We start from the raw sequence: 20,642 nt of genomic DNA on the forward strand, positions 1-20,642 counted from the left end.
TTATACTCAAAAATCGTGTCCATGTTTTATATAGGGAGATACACATAAATGAAACCATTTGAGAAACAATGTAGTTTATTCTGGCCCTTCAGTTATGTACATTCAATACGATATTAAAAATATTTTAAGTTTAGCTTATAATCATATTAAACTTTCACTTATATTGTAAGGTATTTGTTTATGTTTTGCTTCCAAAAGTATAATATTGATTTTCGAATAAACCAACATATGCACGAAGCTAATGTAATATTAAACTATACACAAGATCCTGTTTATTTTTGCGTGACAAAAAAAAACGAGCTTTCTTCAAACGCATGTAGCTCTGTTTATTTAATATTGTTTTTAATCAACTAAGTTTCGTTAATATTTGTAATTTTAATACAATTTATGTTGAAATGGATAAAATAGAGCAAACGTTATTATCATACCTTAAAGTCAGATATGGATCAAGAATAACGGTTATTTCACAATGCAACAAGGTAAACACTGCCAAATATTTCTCTCTTTTTTTGGTATAATAATATGTCTAGCTGATGCATCTGTATAAGGTTAGTTTGTACTGATATTATGTGATAAACTATGTTATTAGTATTATGAAGATCTTTCACTTGAATTAGCAATATATATATATATATATATATATATATATATATATATATATATATATATATATATATATATATATATATATATATTGAAATGAAAAGAAACAAAAATGACACTCAAAAAAAAACTTTGAAGTTGGTATTTTACAAAGAACCAAGCTATAACTGACCCCATTACCAATCAATATGTATTCTAATATATGCTCGTGATTCTCATGAACCAAGCATTAAATATGTACTTTTTATTATTATTTTTCATAATTAAGGAAAATATTTTTTTTTTTAATGGTGTTAGGCTATAACTCATTCCAACCCATTGACGTTGGGATTATACATATCCATACAAATCTATGTATTCTAGATCCTCCTGCAAGCAGGAACTGGCGAAGAAGCATGCATCGTTGGCTTATCAAAGCCGCAAGCTGAGCGAAGTCAGTCTCTTACATTCATATTTAACGTCCATGATTATAAATTGTCAACAACTCTGTAACTGGACGACATACATTATGCTTGAACTCGGGACCTTATGATTGAAAGGCACCGGCGTTAACCACTGAGCTAAAACTCCCTAATAATAATGTGAGAATATGACTGCTACATAATCATATCATTATGTTATGAGAAGATAAATGATACAGACCAACATCATATTAAAAGCAATCGTGACATACGGACGGTTTAAATTGTAACATGTTGACTTTACTCGTAGCATGTTGATATTAATCCCGGCATCATTTTGTTTTTTGCTACAGAAAAGAGTCAAATGCACGATAAGAAGTGACTCAGTGCAATGTCAATGAGCATCCCCCCCTAATAAAAAATTAATAATAATAATAATAACATCATAATAACAATTTAAAATAATAATAATAAAGATGAATGGCTGGACTTTGACTCACCATGTTCAGGAGTGTGAAAGCCCGTCGTACAATAATTAATAAGTACGTTAACTTCAGTAGCAAAGAATATCCAAGTTTGCACACTCCTATACGTTTTATCTTTACTTGGTCTTTTATTTGTACTTTATGTCTCAATATTTAGACAATTATTGCTTAATTTAAGAAACCATTTTGGAAACAATCGGTGGCAAAAAAAACCCACAGATAAACAATGAAGGGTCCTTGCATCATTGCCATCAAAACTACCATACAATTGAAAATGAGTTAATTTTTTTTTGTCTGTTATGGTTTTGCGTTATAATAAAATAAAAGTAAAAGCGGATTCATAGAAAGGTCTTCTTTTCTCCCCCCCCAACTTTTCTTGTTTGTTATTAATTAGTCGCGACTCTGCCAGCTACAATCTCTAGTTTAAGGATCGTCACTTGTGTATTTGTTGTCGTAAGCCGCCGTATGTGCCATGTCAACGGAACCTGTAATGGTAATGAAAATAACATATTGCAATACAGATCAACATAACTTAACATAGAGCAACACAAATCAACATTATCAACATAGATCAACATAAATTAACATAAAACAATACAGTTTAACATATATCAAAATAGAGCCCATACTGTTCAACATAGAGTAATACAGATCAACATAGAGCAACATAGAGCAATACAGATTAATTTAGCATGTATATCTACGCAAAGCAGTACATATCAACATACATTAACATAGATCAACACATCTTAACATATATCTACGTAGAGCAACACAGAATAATATATATCAACATATAGAGCAACACAGCTTAACATATATCAAAAGTGGAGATCAACTGAAATTGACAAAGATCGACATATTTCGTCATAGATCGACATCGTGCACAATACATGAAAACACAATAAAAATATCATTGATATTTTAACCTGAGAGCTACTGTCGTGTTAAAGTAGACCCGTAGACTCCGCTTTTAGTATGATAACGTAATCTCAAATAAGTATCTATAGTATATTTGGCCAAAAAAATGGGGGGGGGGGTAGACTACGAATAAAAAGTACAAGTCCGGGTTCATGCAGGTAGCTATGCTAGAGTAGAAGATGAAGTGTGGACTCACAACGATTTACTTCCCTTCACACAGTTCACACGATAACAATCTGCCATTGTAGTTTAGAACCCTAGTATTTAAAACGCGTTTTGCTTCTATAGTGCCACCAATTTTCACATTCATTATCTTGGTGACCCCCTCCAGTGGTAAATGTTGTGGCCTGGTAAGATGCAGCGCAATCGATAGCACCTACTTAGAGTAATCCTATAACCAGGGGCGGACTGGGTCTTAAAACCGGCCCGGGCATTTCTCATCTAAAAGTTGAACTTTTACCGAAGCTTTTAACCATTTTCTGAAATTGAAACAAGTTTCGTTAAATTATGGTTCCTTACCATTTGAGCCATTAGCTTCTATCTTTTCCCTTAGTTTAGTCTCCCTACGGCTTATGGTAACAATAGCCGCAATTAGCACTCCTACCAGTATAGTTCCAAGAATAATCACTGCTGAAATGCCGACCTTGTAAGATTTCAATTCATCTTCCAAATCCTGAATTTGTCTCTCCGCTTCCACTCGCTCAGGATCCCTGGATGATGATGGTTCTTCGGTCGTGGCCGGTGGTGTATCGTGGGGCATACTAGGTGAGACAGTCACATTCGTCTCTGTCGAGACAATTTAAAACAAAATAGAAAATAATATATAATAAGTTATTAATGAACAACAATTTTCTGCATTGTTTTTTCTAAAGCGTCGCAAATACAAACACAGACCAATGCAACCCCTTAGTGTCAAAACATTTCTCATGGGCCCCGATTAATTCACGATCTGTAGTACGTACCTGCAATAAAGTAGTAGTTAAGTTTGTAACCGGTTTCCTGGGCTGAAGAATCGGACTGGAACACGACATATAGACCATTTGAAGTGGACATAAACCATTCTGGGATCTGGTCACCGCAATATCTGCCAAGACTTTCTGCATTTTGGTCATGGCCGTCAAATATTTCTAGGGTGTCCCAGTTACTGGTACAGCTGCCTTCTTCATCACCATCAAATTCGATTCGGAAAAATTCAACTTCTAAATAGACTCTGTGTCCCATGGGGGCGTGGATCATACTTCTGCACATGACGTTACGAGGGTATTCCGCTATCCCATATTTTGGAGAGACGAGATATCCAGGGGCACCGGTCTCCATGGAATCACAAAACCAACCTATCGTAAGTGTTAAAAAGTGGTTAGTTGTAAAAGGTAAAACAAAGCATTTGTATAAAATAATAAATCATTCGGGTGTTAAAAAGTGGTTAGTTGTAAAAGGTAAAACAAAGCATTTGTATAAAATAATAAATCATTCGGGATGAAAAATTCCCGGTGACGGTAGAATTTTCTGCCTGAAAACTGTTAAACTATAAATACAGAAGCAAGAGCTAGTTTCACTACAACAATAGCCATTTGACCAATCAGATCGCAGAATGCATGATATTGGTTCTCGTGACAATTCATATCTATAATTTTATTTCAACATATATATATATATTGACCCATGTAACTAAATAACCATCACGTTTTCGTGTGAAGTAAAATATAGAGATAGAAGGGGATGACATAACCAGGTACTTTCACGCCCACAGATATCGAAACATTCAAGAATCTCCTGAGAGCACCACTTGTTTTAGAAGGCATATCAGCCGTGCGTTGTGCTTCAGATTGAATGACCGACTAACCGACCGACCGACCGACAGATCGACTTATTGATTGATTGATATGGGCAGATAAACTTGCTGACAATTTTCATATACATACTCACTTGCTCGATAATCTACAACAAATCCGTAATCGTTTGGTTCATGCGAATAAAGTTCCAAGATTGCATCTTCGCTGTCAATCTCTATGTTGGTACCCACGACTATATCACTCAAACAGTTTATATAAGCCATATCCGAGTTCATCGCTTGTATCACGACCAGATTCTGCTTCGAATAATCGTCACAGGTTGACGTGTCTCCGGCATCATGACCCTTAATCTATAAAATTAAAGACACGAAAAGTCGATGTTGAAGAATGGTACAATACTATACTTATAAATTTACAGGCAGGTGGAATTTGGCGGGCGAATGGGGGTAATAGGGGGTGGAGGTAGGTCGGATGTGGTCGGAGAGGAGAATAGTGGGGAACAGAGGCGTCGAGAGCTTAGTTTTGGAGATGGAATATTAAAAATTGTAATAGTGTTTTTTTTTTACCCAAATTTCTTCTATTACTAATATGTTCAAATTTCAGTGTTTCACCAAAAGTTTACCTTGGAAATTTTGAGGAAAAAAACCCATAACGTTAGACTATTATGAAGTATATGAACCGGGTAAAAAACGATAGGCTTGCTTATTTGACATTCCGTTTGCTAATGCAAAGGATCAAACTGAATGACTAAGCACTAGCATGTAGTAAATCCATGACGTCACACCTGTTTGCTTCAAGTTCACGTTTGGTATATACAAGATGTGTCAATTTCAAATATCTCGAAAACGATGTATGCCTATATAGGCATATAATGCACATTTTAACCAGGATGCTTAGAATTATGTTCTCAAGCTTTCATCCGTAAAAAAATAAATGTTCACCTGGACTATACTTATTAATAGCAATTTTTTTTTAAAATATTTTGTTTAAAGTATGTAACTAATAAACCTTCGTGTTTTCACGGTTCAATTATTGCGTAGGTTTACTGACCGACTGAACTCTAAACCTACCAGAAGAAAGGGTAACATTGGGGGGGGGGGGTTCCTGCGCCCATCCTTACCCTTCATACATCCTCCTTGTCTAACTACTCTTTCCAAACGATTGTGCAATATTATTTTAACATATTCAGTCGTAGTATAGAACGTTGTTATTACTTGCGGTATATTAATTAAAATAAAATTTTAATAATACCAGTTGTAATAATATAGTTATAGAATATACTCACCGATATGAAGTTGAATGTAAGGTGATTGTAGTAGTCTCCATTGACGTCTAGGGTGTATCTGATAGCACCAGCACTGGCATTCACCTCTCCGGCCGTGTAGGCGGGGGAAACGATGGTTCCAAGAGCGCTAGTTAGTTCGCTTCCTGGCTCTGCAGAGAATAACAAAAAGTTCGGTAATATTATATTCAGGCGGCAATGAAGGAGGAAACTAAGCAGCGTATTCGACACTGATTCGCTTCCACGTCCTCAAAGATATATATAAAGCACTGTATGGAAATGGCATGATATCTGTACTAAAAAACATGTGATCCAGAGTCAGTACATTTTAAGCCTATAGGTGAAAAAGTGGAAGAGAAGTGGGGTGAGAGTGGGCATAAGTGGGAGAAAGTTGGGAAGTGGATACTGATGTTTCTGAGGAGATAATTGCTCTTCCCACAATTCAGTTTGCTACAAAAGTTAAGTAAATTATGAATATTTATACTTCAAAAAGAAGATAGCCCACGTCCAACCCCACCCCCACCCCCAAAAATAATGCACATTGAAAACTAAACTTACTCTCGTTATAGAACATTTCAATTAAAAGAAAAATAATAAATTTAAAACTTTAGTTGAAAATAATCATGACGGTTACGTCTATAGACTCTATTGTCTCAAGAATCCATTGTAATCAACGCATTTGTTTTGCATAACTATTTGTAAAGTCAAAAAAAAATGTTGTATTAAAACAAAATCTACTTCGACTGATTCAAGGTGTGACACATACACAATCACCGTTACAATTAATATTAGGAAGACAAAAAGCTGGATTTAAAGACAATACAAGTAAATATCAAACAAACCAATAATTGGTCCACGACGGAAGTGGGTGATTTCCAATTCTCTGCTCTCATTAAGTGCAAGATCTATCGTCATATAAGCACCAGTCGTTGCTAATATACACACTGTCTCGTTATACTCGTTGAGGTCTGGCATTACATCAAAAGCGTGGCAGTCTGTCTCCAAGCACTCCAATCCACATCCATTGCTGTCTGAGGCATTGAAGTTACCGAGTCCTGTACTGGTAGGATCAATCCGTTTATCCAAATATACGTCGAACGGTTTCAACGCACTCTCTATACAAAAATGTGAAAGAAAACACAGGGACAAACAACAACTCATTAATTGAAGAGTACCTTCAATGGAAAAGATCCAAGGTTAAACATCACTACTCCCACCCCTCCCCCCCCACCCCCAGTCTCCGTCATCCGCTCATCCCATTCCCCCCTCCAGACCGAAACAGCTTGTTTTTTATTCTCCAGATAAAATATGGGTACGCCTATACCTCTCAAACCACCTGTTTACATCCAAAAATGATCTTGTCTAACCAGTTACGCCAATACCATGCTGTGGAAATGATAAAGGATTGGTTACATGATTATATTATCATATCAGCAAACAATGGCCAATGCTGACACCAACGATTACCGCTAATGACACCATCAGCTGCGGTGGTTGAAGTTATGATGCATAGCATGACGTCATAGTGAACTACACAGCATTGCTGATGGAGACATCAGCAACCTGTAAGCGGTATGATGTAATCATACAAAGATATATATCTCTAGTTCCATGCAATGTTGTAACAATATTTGCGTTCTTCTGACCACTTCCTGTAGTGTAATGTTTCGCAGAACTGGGCATCCCCTATTGTAGGGCTATAAGAGATCTATTTAAATACAACAACACAACAAAACTGCGCAAGTTATCGACCGTCTATTTAAATATAAACAATTTTGTGTCCCACAAAATTATAATAGAATAAAAAGGGATTTCAATGAATTCTATAGACTTTACCGCAGTAATTTTCATCAGTTGATTGGTAACAGTCTCGATATCCATCACAGCGCCAATCTTTCGGAACACAGAAACCTCCGCCGCATTGGAAATCGTCATCACCACACTGTCCAACAGGCACTTACAATAGAACATAACAATGAAGATTTATTGATGATACTTTTACTTACTGACATCGTCACCAAGGGTGAAATCGTCCCGGAAAAAAATAAAAGCGGTTCACCGTCCCCACCCTCTCTCACCCCTCAACCGCCCCCACCCTCTCAGCCCAACACCCACACGAAGCGATATTCTGGTGGAAAACAATGTGACACCTATGTGGAATAGCAAAATATTCGAAACTGTTAGTTGTAAATCCCATCCCTGTATATTATCCCTAACGCAATATATGGTTGCTTGAATGGAACATATTTTGGGTGGCTAACCCACCCCCCCAATACCCCCCCCCCCGATTGTTGTCTAAAAGTCGTTTTCTGTGATGTCACAACGGGGAGTGTTCTTGACAAGATTTACTTTACTATTAATTTGTTGTTTGTTACTGAGATATCCTTGAAGTGTGTACATTTGGAATGTTTGCTAAATAGCTCTCTAACAAGTTTGTATTTACCGGCTGTGAATGAATTTCTTATAAGCGACCAATAATTTACAGTTACCATTAATGTAATCTATACTATCATTAATTATTTGATTGTAACCAATTATAGATCTGTATATTTTTTAAGCTATTTTTTTATCATTCATTTGTTGATACTGAAGCTGATATGGCATATATCGATAGCATATGATGTTAATAATGTATAAAACCAAAACAGTGCGACTATATACATAGGTCTAGGATGAATTATTGACTGAATTGACTAGCAAGTAGCAACGCATATATGATGAAAGAAACGTTGATATGTTGGGATTTTAAAGCATCGAACAGCATCGAATATTTGGCAAACTACACTACGAAAGTAGCATGAAAGGTCTTCAGACCCCAAATAGGTTAGACAGTCAGATAATGGTCAGCCATGCTCAAATGTCGGCAAACCTGTTTACTGCCCTCTATTGGTAGTTCTCCACACAGAGATATTTTTAATTGTGTGGCTCAACACTCCTCAAAAGGCGCGGGACTAATATATAAGGCGAGATTAATTTGGAGAAAACAAAATCAGACACTCTAGGAAAGTACTGTTGAAAACTTTTAGCAATTTTAGCTCGCTACAAATATGGCGACAAAACTGAGAACCTCTAAGCTGCTAGTGAATAGCAATGAAAATGGGTTTAATATGACTTACTTCCATCAGGTTTCCCTCCAGAAAAAATGGGTTCGATCCAGTCCGAGAAACTGGTGACACGCGCATATACACCAGGATAACCTGGTCGTGCACAGCCGGTACCCCAGCTCACAACCCCAATGAGATACCACTGCTCATCGTGTAAAGCGACCATTGGACCACCACTATCTCCCTGTGGATAATGTAATGAGCTAGGTCACATATATAAAGTCAGTTCATGTTACGAAATACCAGTGTGTAGAAAGTTAAATTATTTGCCATACTAGGATACTTGGAGGACAGTTCTACCAGTAAAAGCATAACTTACCAACGTAATATATATATATATCAATATATGTTAGCCTATATATATATTATATATATTATATATATTTATATTTTATTTATATTGATATATTATTTATTTATTTATTTATTTACATATATAAACACATTTTTCCTTACCTGACAAGAGTCTTTCCCCCCTTCTGGGATACCAGCACATATCATATAGTCACTGATGGATCCGCTATAAGATTCGTTGCAGGATGTTTGATCCACGATTGGAACTTGAACTTCATTCAAGTTGTTAGATTGGAAACCTGGAGAAAGCAAAGAGCGCCATGTTATACAACGCGAGAGCAAAAAGGATAACATGTCTCGACCATAGATGGAGCTGTGCTGTGGTGACGCTATCAAGAGTACGAGGTAATTTGGTGAAGGTGACGGTCATTTCAGGTCAGTTGGACAAAGTTTGAATGTTTTTAGTTTTTATATGCAAAGCCTGAATCATTTTAGAGGAGGTCACGTGTCAATTTGGTCAACAACATTCAAAGACATTTTTTCTGTTCTTTGCGGTGTGATCATGGGTCAAATAATGTTAGTATAGATTGGAAACGGTAACAATCTGGAAAAGTCCAACATTTTCAAGAACGGTACAGGTACTTGCTCTTATGATATGATAACTTTCCATAACTTTTGGCGGTATCTCAAGAGGTGAAATTCAAGCATTACTGTCTGTAAAGCGCTTTGAGACATATCGCTGGTATAAAGCGCTATATAAAATGCAAATATTATTATTACAACATGCAATATGTAGTCATTTCGACGAGCACTGGCTTCTTAAATTAATAAGGATTTTTATAAATAAATAAATAAATATATATATATATATATATATATATATATATATATATATATAATTGAATATATATAACCAACGATCGGATGCGATCGGATGCATGGAATGGAATTGAATACCTCCTTCTCTCTCAGCTCCCCATCCTGTTATTACACTAGGGTGCCCAGGAGGAAAGTCATCGACCATGTCTCCCGAAGGCACGCAGGCCGGGTACACGTAGCCGTCGTCGTCCCATTCAAAAGGCTCGGACATGCGCATCAGAGCTATGTCGTAGTCGCTACTATCTAACCTGTAGTTAGGATGTACATACACTGCCGTTGTTTGGCGGAACTGGTAATAATCGGATTGATTGTAGTTCAATATGGTGTTACTACCCACCAAATATTCAAAGATCGGTGGATCGTTGATGACATCACTGTTACAAAAAAGAAAAATAATAATAATAATATTGGAACACAATATACCTAATATTTAAAGTCACTTTTTAGCACTATCAACGTCTTATGTAACTATGCATTTCTCGTTATATAGGCACACATTATATGTATGGTGTCGTTTAAACTGTACCGTATACCACAGTAGGCATATGCTTATACACTATAGGCAATGCCATCTTTGATTAATTCTACACTCCACGTATCTTTGAAGGAACTTTGGCATAAATATTTGAAGAGAGCAAACTACACTCGTAATTAAAGGTACTATTTGGTAATTAATGATCGGTGGATAAACAATATATAGGCGTTTCGTGATTTCAAAGGGTGATATTTGTATACCAAACAAAATATATTCCATTAGCCGTTGTCACTCATATAAAATTACAGTGTATTATCACTTGTGTAAACAGCAGAGAAAATGGAACAATTATCTCATACCAAAAACTTGGTGGAGGAAGAGCTATACCAATAACTTAGATGCTTTTACAGGAAACTCGCCTTAAGATAATTGAAAACAACATATAGATCGATAAGAACAAGAGGTGTAACAAAAAACAAGAAAAAAACAAATGAAAAAGAAAAGATCACTAAACGAACGAAGAGGAAAAAAAAGGAAAGGAAAGACAATTAAATGTATCTTATCTGAAGACAACTTTACACTTGTTCTTTTTCAAAGAGAAGTAACAGTCTTATAAATTTTAGTATAGGCTTCGAGGACGTCCTATAAAGACCGGGTCACATCTGCGCTATTCAACACGCGATTCAACTCGCAATACAATTGAAGGTTGAATCGCGTAGTTAAACACGGGTATCAACTTGTTGCGCAATAAAAGTTGCGCCGTCGATTTGGGTTGATTTGCAATAGAGCAATGTCCTATACAGCGCAACTTCTCAGAAGCAACTTTTCTGATTCGCGTGATTTTAGTTGCGAGTTGAATCGCGTGTTGAATCGCGCAGATGTGACCCGGGCTTAATGTGCAACAACTGACTAAATTGAATGATTAAAAATTGTGTTCAAAGCTGTGCCTATAGAGTGTACGCTTGATATAGCTAAACTTCTATGGCTACTAAGCTCGTCAACATGCATGGTGCTATTAAAAGTGGGTATTCAGAATTGCAGATAATGTAACACTTAACTGAACGACGATTATTGTTTGTTGAAAACACCCTTCCAATATCTTGATAGTAACTATTTAGTTGTGATTGATTGATTGAATAGTAACCTATTTTGACCGGCTTACCCTCCCCAACCCACCTCCTAACACAAATAAATGGATCACCATTTATGTGTTCTGTGACGTCAACATGGAAGATGTTCTTCAAAAGCTTTTCTTTTCTGTTTTAATTTCATTTTGATTTATCCTTGAAATTTAATACATTTGGATATGTTTGTTTAGCTTGTAATGATTTTATACTTGATTGCATGGGGGTGGGCACGAATCTCACCAGGCTCCCTTCCGGCGACACCACTGGCTGAGTGAGGGAAGGTGGCAGTAAGCCGAAGAGGGTGGGGGAGCTCATGGAAAACTTTCCGAATACACTTTCTCACAATTCCTGTTACCAATCAAAACACATAATGGGCCTACAGCACTTTGCCATTGTGAATCTAAACCATGTACTTTATGTGAGATTGTGACTTTGTGACGATTCGATGGCCCTAGATTGCAATCTCACCCGTCCTTTCTTTCTTTACCCCTCCCGCCTCCCCTCCTCCTCCTCTTGTCCTCGGTCCTCTTGTCGCTCTATCATTTCTTGCATTACGTCATATTAACTATCCAAACTATGCGGCATCAAATTTGACAATATGGTCATGCAACTTCCAATACACAAAGTAAACAGTAAGCACACTAGTCAATTGGCAGTCACCTTCACACTAGGGTTACATGGATGGTTCGAAGAATACTTAAGGTGTACGGAGTCTAATTACACACCGAGCTGTCTCAGTTGTAAATGATTGTTTTCACGAGTTTCGCAATTGTTTGCTTTCCTTATCATTAGTACTGATAATAACAATAACGAGAGTTACATATCTCCCCGCCAGCAAACACTGATTTCAAATAAACAAATTTATTAACGATGCAATCTGGCAATGACGTTTTAGAAGTTAATATGACTACATTCTTTTGTGAACCCTATACACTGAACAAAACTAGGGTGGGAGTCTTGACTCTAGAATCATACTTTGAACAGTGATCAAAGTATTGTGCAATTTTATACTCTTTTTTAACACTAGGAAGATTACCATTCATTGTCAAATAAGTGAAATGCTTATGTCGCGTTAATATAATTTAATTATACATAGACTAGGCCCAATTTGTCCTCTTGCCCCCTTCGATGCAGGGAATAGACATAGGCTACGCCGCGCGTTTGCGCAGTGCTATATATATCACGCGTACTCACGCACGTGTTTACAATTAGTTATAGGCTAGACCCGGCGAGAAGGTGAACCGCATCACAAAACTGCGACGACTTCCCCATTTCTATCTTTGCAGGCGCTATCATCGCTTGGAAATTAATTGCCCGTCGATAAAGCCAAGTTTTCACACATGACTGGACCAGGCCAGGCACAAATAATGTACTTTTGTAGTCTAATTGAATTAATCATTTGCCCAGGCCTAACATAACAGTTAGGTGCATGCTAGTGCCTTTTAAAGGGACATTCCGGTATCTGAAATTGATTGCGTGAAGACAGAAAATAAGTCGTTACAAATTACTGGATTTTTTTTATAGATGCAGACTACCTAGAATATACCTACTATGTTTCACTCTCTGGAAAAATCAAGGCTTTTGCCAGTCAAAATAGGTTACTTTCAAACAACCATTATCTCGAGATATATATACTGAGATGAGGTTTTCAACTATTTGTGGAATATTTTTCTTTTCAAGGATATAAAATGATACATAAGTCTCTCACTAAAATGACCCTTCTAAAACATAAATCGTAATCCAAATAAAATAAGTGTATACTAACACGCAGTGTGCTGCTGTGATGATCCATTCAGGATGTACCACTGTAGCTCCGCATATGCGTCGACCATACCGATAGAGGGCGGCCTGCCATGGCCACTCCCCATCTTGTGCTGGCTTCCCGCCTACGATTTTGATCTCTGGGTCTAAATCATCTCTTTGTCTTCCGCATTCTGAATAATCTGAAACAAAAATATATATAGTTGAATGTCAGTTATAACGATGAATTGGTAAAATTAGCAGGAAAGCGCGCTAGAGATTCAACACAAAGATTCACCCCCACCCCCGCACTCAACCCCTTCTGTGATCTCTATAGGCTAGTACTAATATACGAGCTTGACTACTTCGAAATATAAAACATTCTATAAACTGAAGAAATATTATGATAGTCAGTTGACACAGTGAGTGCACTGTTGACCAACGTAATGTGTAATTAATCTTTTCCCTATCCTATAGGGACTCGTAATACACACTTGACGTTATAACATCGTCATTGTCAAGCGGTTATAGTTTCGATGTAACGAGACTGACTAATTATCGACGTCTTTCTTCGCAAGGATCATCCGTAAGAAATGTTTGAAGGATACAAAAGGATACAATACAATATGCGAAGGAATTACGTAACTACTGTCAAATCTGGCAAAGACATCCCAAGTGTAATGAAATCTTGTAAAAAGTCTCCGTTCTTTTCAACAAACATTTAATTTGATCAGTATTACTCACCGAACGCAGAGAGGGCGCTGCCGATTAAGACGGCGATTACGAACAGTGTCCGTAACATCTTTGCGAGAACCTGCAATTTATAACAATATATGGATACACATTAAATAACAATTGTTATGACGTGTAGTTGAAGGTCTTCATCAGTGAACACGGTCTTCTGTCGTTACTTTATGCTGAGGACTGATATATATATATATATATTAATAAATATATATATATATATATAAATATATATATATATATACATATATATATATACATATATATATACATATATATATATATATATATAAATATGCTAATAATAAAAGCAGTAAAAAAATAACCATTAAAAAAGAAATAAAAACAGTTATGACATGATCAGTACCCAAACTCAGCAAGGTGCGCCCAGCAGTTCAGGCGATTCGTGTCAGTAAGTACTCCGAAGAACAAAGATCAAGTCCTACAAGAAGTTATCATATAGACCAAAGCAGTTACTCTAAGAAGTTTGTAGGTGAAGGTCGCTAAGTTGATGACGTCAGACTCCACTGTATATAGTAAGGTGTATCTGAAAACAATAGCCTACTTATCTTAGAATAAATGGCTTAGAAGCGGTACACAATAAACACTGCAGACCGTCCGCTCGCCAAGCTACCTTTGACCCGACGTATTGTGTAATTATTGTATTCCTTTTCATAGGGACTCGTGGTACACACGTGACGTATTATCGTATTGGTTATCGTTTCGATGTAACGAGACAGAAGTTGATTAGTTTGCGTGCCCAGGCTTCTATCCTGGCTGACTTTTCTGAAATACATTTGACCAACATAATGTATAGTAAGCTATATGTCTTTTCTTTAGAAGGGATTCGTACAATACTTCAATCGACGTAACAGCACAACGACCACATGTTTACAGTCTCAGTATTAAGGAAACACAGGCTTCGAGTGGATCAATTTTTTTTGGCTTTCGTACCAAGGCTTTGGCTTGGGTGACTTTCCCTTAAGAGATATATGTATATGCAGGCGCCATGGTTACGTATATGGGATGTATGTTCCTATGTTGTTTAAGGACACTAAACTTTCCAAGACTAAATAATTGCACACGTGCTGTTATAAACCATTGTTGTGTCCTTATATCATGCATCAATCAAAGAAAGATGCAGTTCATAACCTCAGTCTTTGTAAGGTGACATATCACAGACGGCATCTCAAATCATCCCTCCCCACCCCCCAACCCCTGCCCTCCTCCTCCACCTCTCTCTCGCTCTCCCAGTCCTTTATCCGTGTCCTGCAAACTCCTTTTCGGATGCTGATAGTTACTGTGAAAAGAAATTTCGCGGAAGTAATACAGTTATACGCTCTACTCAGTGTGTTTTGCGTTTTAGTTTTCTCTCGTAGGCTACATACAACAACCAGCCGTTTTAATCCTTATGCCGGTAACTTAAAAACACTTCAGCTTTTGTATCTCGTAACCAATTGATATCTAGGCATCGCAGTTAAATGTTTATTTCTTTGTAAACATCATAAAAATTCGTCTTGATTGAATAAATGCGATTAAACAAGTTTTATGTCAGTGTAACCTGTTCTACACACACTATACGCAGAGTAATTAAACACTTTTCTTATATCACTTTTCATATTGGTTACTCTCTAAATATAGTAATATGCAGAATTTCAATTGAGTGCAATCGACAATTTTATAGGTTTGTTTTTATTTATATGGCAAAGAAACTAAATATGGATGCGATATATGTCTAGGTACAATGGTGGCATGATTGATGCCGTTTAGAAGTGTATATAGGTATTTACGAACAACATATTGAACACGATTAAAGTGAATCATGGAATGATGACTTCAACTGGTTGCTATCTTTTGTCGATATACCAGCGATTTGCTCACACTCCCTGATATTAACTATAGATGACGAATTTGTCGTTGTTATAGAACGATAAGAGTTTGATTATAAATCAGAAAAAAAAAGGCTGGGTTACACCACAGCTGCTGTCACAGTGTCACGTGATTAGGTTGAAATATTAACTAGAACGTGAAGACTTTGCTTTAAGAGTTACTTTCAAGTGTATATAGGCTTCTGCATGCGTGAGTTGTGGTTTCTCTGTATACGGGAATCGTAAAATCATAGTCTACACAGCAATCACTAACAGAGTTAAACCGTGTTTGGAGGCAGCTGCTAAATATGGCTAAAGATCTCATGCACAACAAACACGCTGCACAACGAAATCAAATTTGGAAGTAAATATTGAATGGAGAGGGGTTATATAATACACCAGATCCCTACCGACCCTCCACCTGCCCCTTCCCGTATCGAAGTGAGCTTTCCTACCGATTGACAGTAGTCCTTTTCACGAATCATTTAGTTAAAGTATTAATTAGTCACAGATGACACAGATTATTTTTGAGGGCGTGGTTAAAACGTAGTTTGGGCCACAGCCATTCCATTATGATTTATCTTTTATTTTGCGTTTTGCAGAGACCGAGTTCTGTGAGTTTCCGTTTCAGATATTAATATTTCGGTTGGTGCAAGTGGTGCATTCAATCAATGTTTTGTTAATGACGATTATTTGTATAGTATTTGTGATATCAGAATATACATAGTCCAGAATAAATAAACAAGTAAACTAGGAAAGAATTAAGAAAACGAATAAACCAATGTTGCAGTAATTTGAACAGACTGATTTAGCAGAAAATGTATATAGGGCCTATATATGAAGAAAACATTTGATCAATTCTCCTAAAAAAATTTATCTTTATTACTGTTGATATCTGAAGTAAACTAACGTGAAAATAGTACTGGCTACACGAATAGGATAGTTGTTGGAAATGATTTAAATTTGTCTAACAATAACTCAAATTTTACAGTGTTTTTATAATTGTATAGTTGCATGTGGATCCTTCTTACTTTTACTATTCTTGCTGTTATTGTCAATGTTGTAATTTTGTCCCCGTTATTACCGATGTTGACATTGTTGTTGTTTGATGATGTTGTTGTCATTATCGATGTTGTGGTTTTGTTTGTTTTAAGACTAATGACTTAGGCCAACTATCCTACCGTAAAGATACATGACAAAATATGTAATATCATGACTGCAGTTAATATAGGTAACGATTAACCTTCTTAAGTTAGTATATTAATAACGCGATGACCTTTATAGGTTAGTACATATATTATCAATACAAGACCCTTTTATGTACAAAATAATTTACTCCTTATCATGTGTTTAAGCAACTTGACATATTTCAACAATGAATAACGTTTAAAATGATTTATTATTGATTAAACAAATTAGCATTGTTAAATCTGATGGTAAACAGGTGTTTTTTATCATTCATTATTCTTCCATCATTTGGAACGGCATGACTGCGATATACCAAGATATACACACATGATTATGAAGGTAAATATTAAATGCATGAGAGTTTAAAGTTAGGTAAACATTATTACAGAAGCTTTATTTGATCTAGTGTCATAACATATTTACATGCAGATCTATTTGATTTTGATACTTTGCTGACTATTCAAAAACACTGCTATGAGTTCATTTTGTATTTCTATACCAATTATATAATGTTTGAGAAATGAACCTGAACATCAAGAGGATGATCAATTAAAGCGACTGGACTACGTAGTCTAACACAGAGACCAGCAGCGCAACCACCATTTTTGTTATGAAGGGTGGGGTCTAAGATGTTATGTGGGTATATGTCGTCCCAGGGGGGAGAGGTATAAACGGAGAGAGTTGCCAATTTTCGTAAATCCGCGGGACCTTTCATGCAAAATGGTGCTACATTTTTGGTACTTTTCAAAATATTGTTGAAGTATTTTCAATTTATAAAGTGTTAACTTATATATTTGTTGTTAGATTTACGTAATGTCCTAAACTGAGATTTTTTTTGTTATAGTAATATTCTGACAGAAACCATTACGTCAGTTCCTCGGATGCAACAGAAAACTCAATAGAAAGAAAGAAGGGCTTTATTGCTTCAATCAACGTGTTTATACAATGCATTCCAAATGTATGACTTGAAGGTCAAATGGTGCTCAATGTCATCCAAGGTACCTCTGTTGTTTACATGAACGAACATGTGTTGATTTCGTTATTTAGAGCTTATAGAATGATAGATGAACCATAACATAAATTGAGACCAGCAGCTACAAAGTGACGTCACCCCCACTTTAGCCTTAAGGGAGCCTTCAGTTTAAAGTGCAGAACTTGAAAATAGGAATAACTATAGACAGCATAGAAACATTACTAGATCTCATATTTTTTATTGGCAAATCAAGACGAAAATCCTGCCTAATGTCATCATTTAACAGAGATTTTTGAGTTAATGTTGAAGTCGATTTCAATGATATTCGATTACTTTATACAAATGACCATGATAAAGTATATGGTAGGTCAGTATAGCTTGTAGAATTAACATCATCAATCATTTCACATGACCAGACGAAGTTGAAAAAATTAATATTTAATATTAATAATGTTTCTGGGAGACGAAAATCTAATCGTTTAATCGTTCATAATAATCAATCTTTATTCGGTGAAAAAAAAAATTATGGATGTCTTAATTTTGATCAACAACAGTCATTTTTGAGGTAATTTGCGGTTCGTTTGCTTGAATGGCCGACAAGACGCCAACAAAAATTCCGTTTTGTTAACAGCATCTTGGTTTCCCCTATGTGTCGTTGAAATATTTACATTGTAATTAAAGTTATAAATATGTAGTTAAGGGTGCAGTGCACTAACAAAACATTCACTTCTTTTAGAAAGTCTATATTTGGTTCCTCCGCTTTTTTATAACAAGCTTTACATCAATATATACAAATAGATTGTAAAGATCAAAACCGGAGAAATTCAATCTGTATATGTGTCATTCAAATGAGAGAAAGTCTTATGAAATGAAAACGTGAACAAGTTCATTATTCAATCTCGTTACATGTGGTCTGTTCCACAGAAAGTGATCACATATATATTTTTTCTTCGAAAGTTATTTGTGGGCAGGCGCGTAGCCAGGAATTTGCCAAGGGAGGGGCGAACTTGTAGGCAAACTATCAGAGCCGTAGATTCTGCATTGAAACTATCTAAGCGAAGCGCCACCATAAGTTGGCGCTACGCGTACACAAAAAGGTTGGCTGAAAATGCCTCCCAGATCGCTGGCAATGGCACTTCTCAGCGGCCTGGTAAGTTGCATCTAAGCTTGGAATTACTAGCGATATCATAAAAACATAGAAACAAAATATGCTCAAGGGGGGGGGCGGTCGCCCGCTTCGCCCCCCCCCCCTTGGCTACGCGCCTGTTTATGGGATTGGGAAACGGAATCTGTCCAAACAGTTTTCATCGTACATTTTAGAATATAGAACCCGGAATGCAGTGACGTAATGCTCCGAGCATATATACGCTTGAAGTCTTTTGACAGATTTTGAGGGAACAACGAATTAATTGAGTATGATATTGACACACATATTATGCTTTATTCATTCATGTACATAAAATGGACTTAAAAATTACAGAATAACCGTGAAAACTGCTGAATTTAATTTCATGAAACAGTCGGTAGGTCTATTTCAGTCATGGTGTTTTAGTTGTTGGACATTGTTTGAGTATCTTCTTGGTTTCTATCAAAAGATGCATCAACAGTTTTTTTCTGATAGACAAACTTAGCCATTTAAATCAATGAAAAACAAAAACATTCTGTTGATAACCGTGTTTAAATGAAATGTTTAATCTTACCTTGAAATGCACTATATCTTAAAAATAAACATGTCCCAATTCTTTCTTCTTCTTACAAGTCTTGTTCGTAGAATGACGATGGCGTTTTTCCTCTACACAGCCTTATCTCTCTTACTGGTTAATTATTTGTAGCAATTTGACTCTATACTTTATGCCTCACGCGGTGTTTTTCATGGACTTTGGAACAGGGGAGGACTTTTTTTCTAAACAGCCGACGTAAGAAATTACGTGAGTAGAGGATTAAATTCCAGCTGTATGGTCATAGTATGAGATAAGAGCGATACAGGGCACTCGGATCTGGAACCTCTTCATTTGTTTTTCTTTTTATTTGTTTACTTTTTTCTCGTTTCGTCATATACTACCGAGATAGAATGTTAACAGTAAATGTCACTGAAAACCAATATAAAATTATTATGTCATGCTTAAAAAAAACTTCAATAGTTTGAATTCAGCTTTGGCAAAGCTCTCATCTCCATTAAAAGAAAACAAACATTGTAATAAGTAAAGCAAAATCATACAGAATTGAAGCACAGGTGCCTCGATGATATCATTTCTCGGTTCCTTCTTCAGTCTTTAGTAAATATGTCAAGGGTCATTAAATATGATAAATATATTCTGTTATATCTTCTTAGCTGTTTGACAAGTTGTTCATCAGACAAAGCGCTGCAATTTCTATCACAGAGACCAATGGTGCGTATATGTGTCCTAGGGACACAGTCTAATTTCAGTATTCAATTATTCAACAATTGACATGGTCAACACGGACGTTCTTATATAAGAGACATAAAACCCAACCACAATCTTTGGCTTATTGGACAGGCATCTACGTGAGCAGCAAGTCTCGAAAACAACCTAACTTATAATTACCTTTATCTGGCTTAGTATAATACCTAGTTACATAGTTGAAGGTCACATACTTTTACATGAAACTTATACTAGCATAGTTTATTCTTAAGTAGTTATTTTGCTACAAAGGACTAGGAGGAGGGGGGGGGGAGCTTTTAGACCGAATTACTAGAAAATCTGTATAGCAACCTTCAGATTTGACAGAACCTGGGATGTTTT

The 20,642-nt window shown here is 36.3% G+C and overlaps 1 protein-coding gene across 3 annotated transcripts; it reads right to left on the bottom strand.

Annotated features, from left to right (window-relative positions):
* Nucleotides 1-57: 57 nt before the first annotated feature.
* On the bottom strand, nt 58-19,734 carry LOC139960252 (uncharacterized). 3 transcript variants are annotated; one of them, XM_071958457.1, is made up of 13 exons: nt 19,578-19,734; nt 13,849-13,918; nt 13,130-13,307; nt 9,841-10,136; nt 9,046-9,182; nt 8,602-8,773; nt 7,322-7,441; nt 6,328-6,600; nt 5,489-5,637; nt 4,337-4,553; nt 3,373-3,744; nt 2,930-3,196; nt 58-1,974 (listed from the first exon to the last, which is right to left on the bottom strand). In XM_071958457.1, the coding sequence occupies exons 2-13, from the start codon at nt 13,904-13,906 to the stop codon at nt 1,913-1,915; spliced, it is 2,301 nt and encodes a 766-aa protein (XP_071814558.1). In that variant the 5' UTR covers nt 13,907-13,918; nt 19,578-19,734; the 3' UTR covers nt 58-1,912. The 3 variants fall into 3 exon arrangements, with proteins under 3 accessions (XP_071814558.1, XP_071814559.1, XP_071814560.1); XM_071958458.1 differs by lacking the exon at nt 19,578-19,734 and adding an exon at nt 14,216-14,289; XM_071958459.1 differs by lacking the exon at nt 19,578-19,734 and having other exon boundaries at nt 13,849-13,936.
* Between the last annotated feature and the right edge of the window lie 908 nt (nt 19,735-20,642).

Source organism: Apostichopus japonicus, chromosome 19 (genome assembly GCF_037975245.1).
Source record: "Apostichopus japonicus isolate 1M-3 chromosome 19, ASM3797524v1, whole genome shotgun sequence".
Taxonomy (NCBI): domain Eukaryota; kingdom Metazoa; phylum Echinodermata; class Holothuroidea; order Aspidochirotida; family Stichopodidae; genus Apostichopus; species Apostichopus japonicus.

Coding starts and splice junctions, on each gene's coding strand:
- LOC139960252 (XM_071958457.1), bottom strand. CDS start 13,906: ATGTTACGGACACTGTTCGTAATCGCCGTCTTAATCGGCAGCGCCCTC. Junction 9,183..9,840: donor GGGAGCTGAGAGAGAAGGAG/GTATTCAATTCC, acceptor TGCTTTCTCCAG/GTTTCCAATCTAACAACTTG. Junction 5,638..6,327: donor CCGTCGTGGACCAATTATTG/GTTTGTTTGATA, acceptor TATTCTCTGCAG/AGCCAGGAAGCGAACTAACT.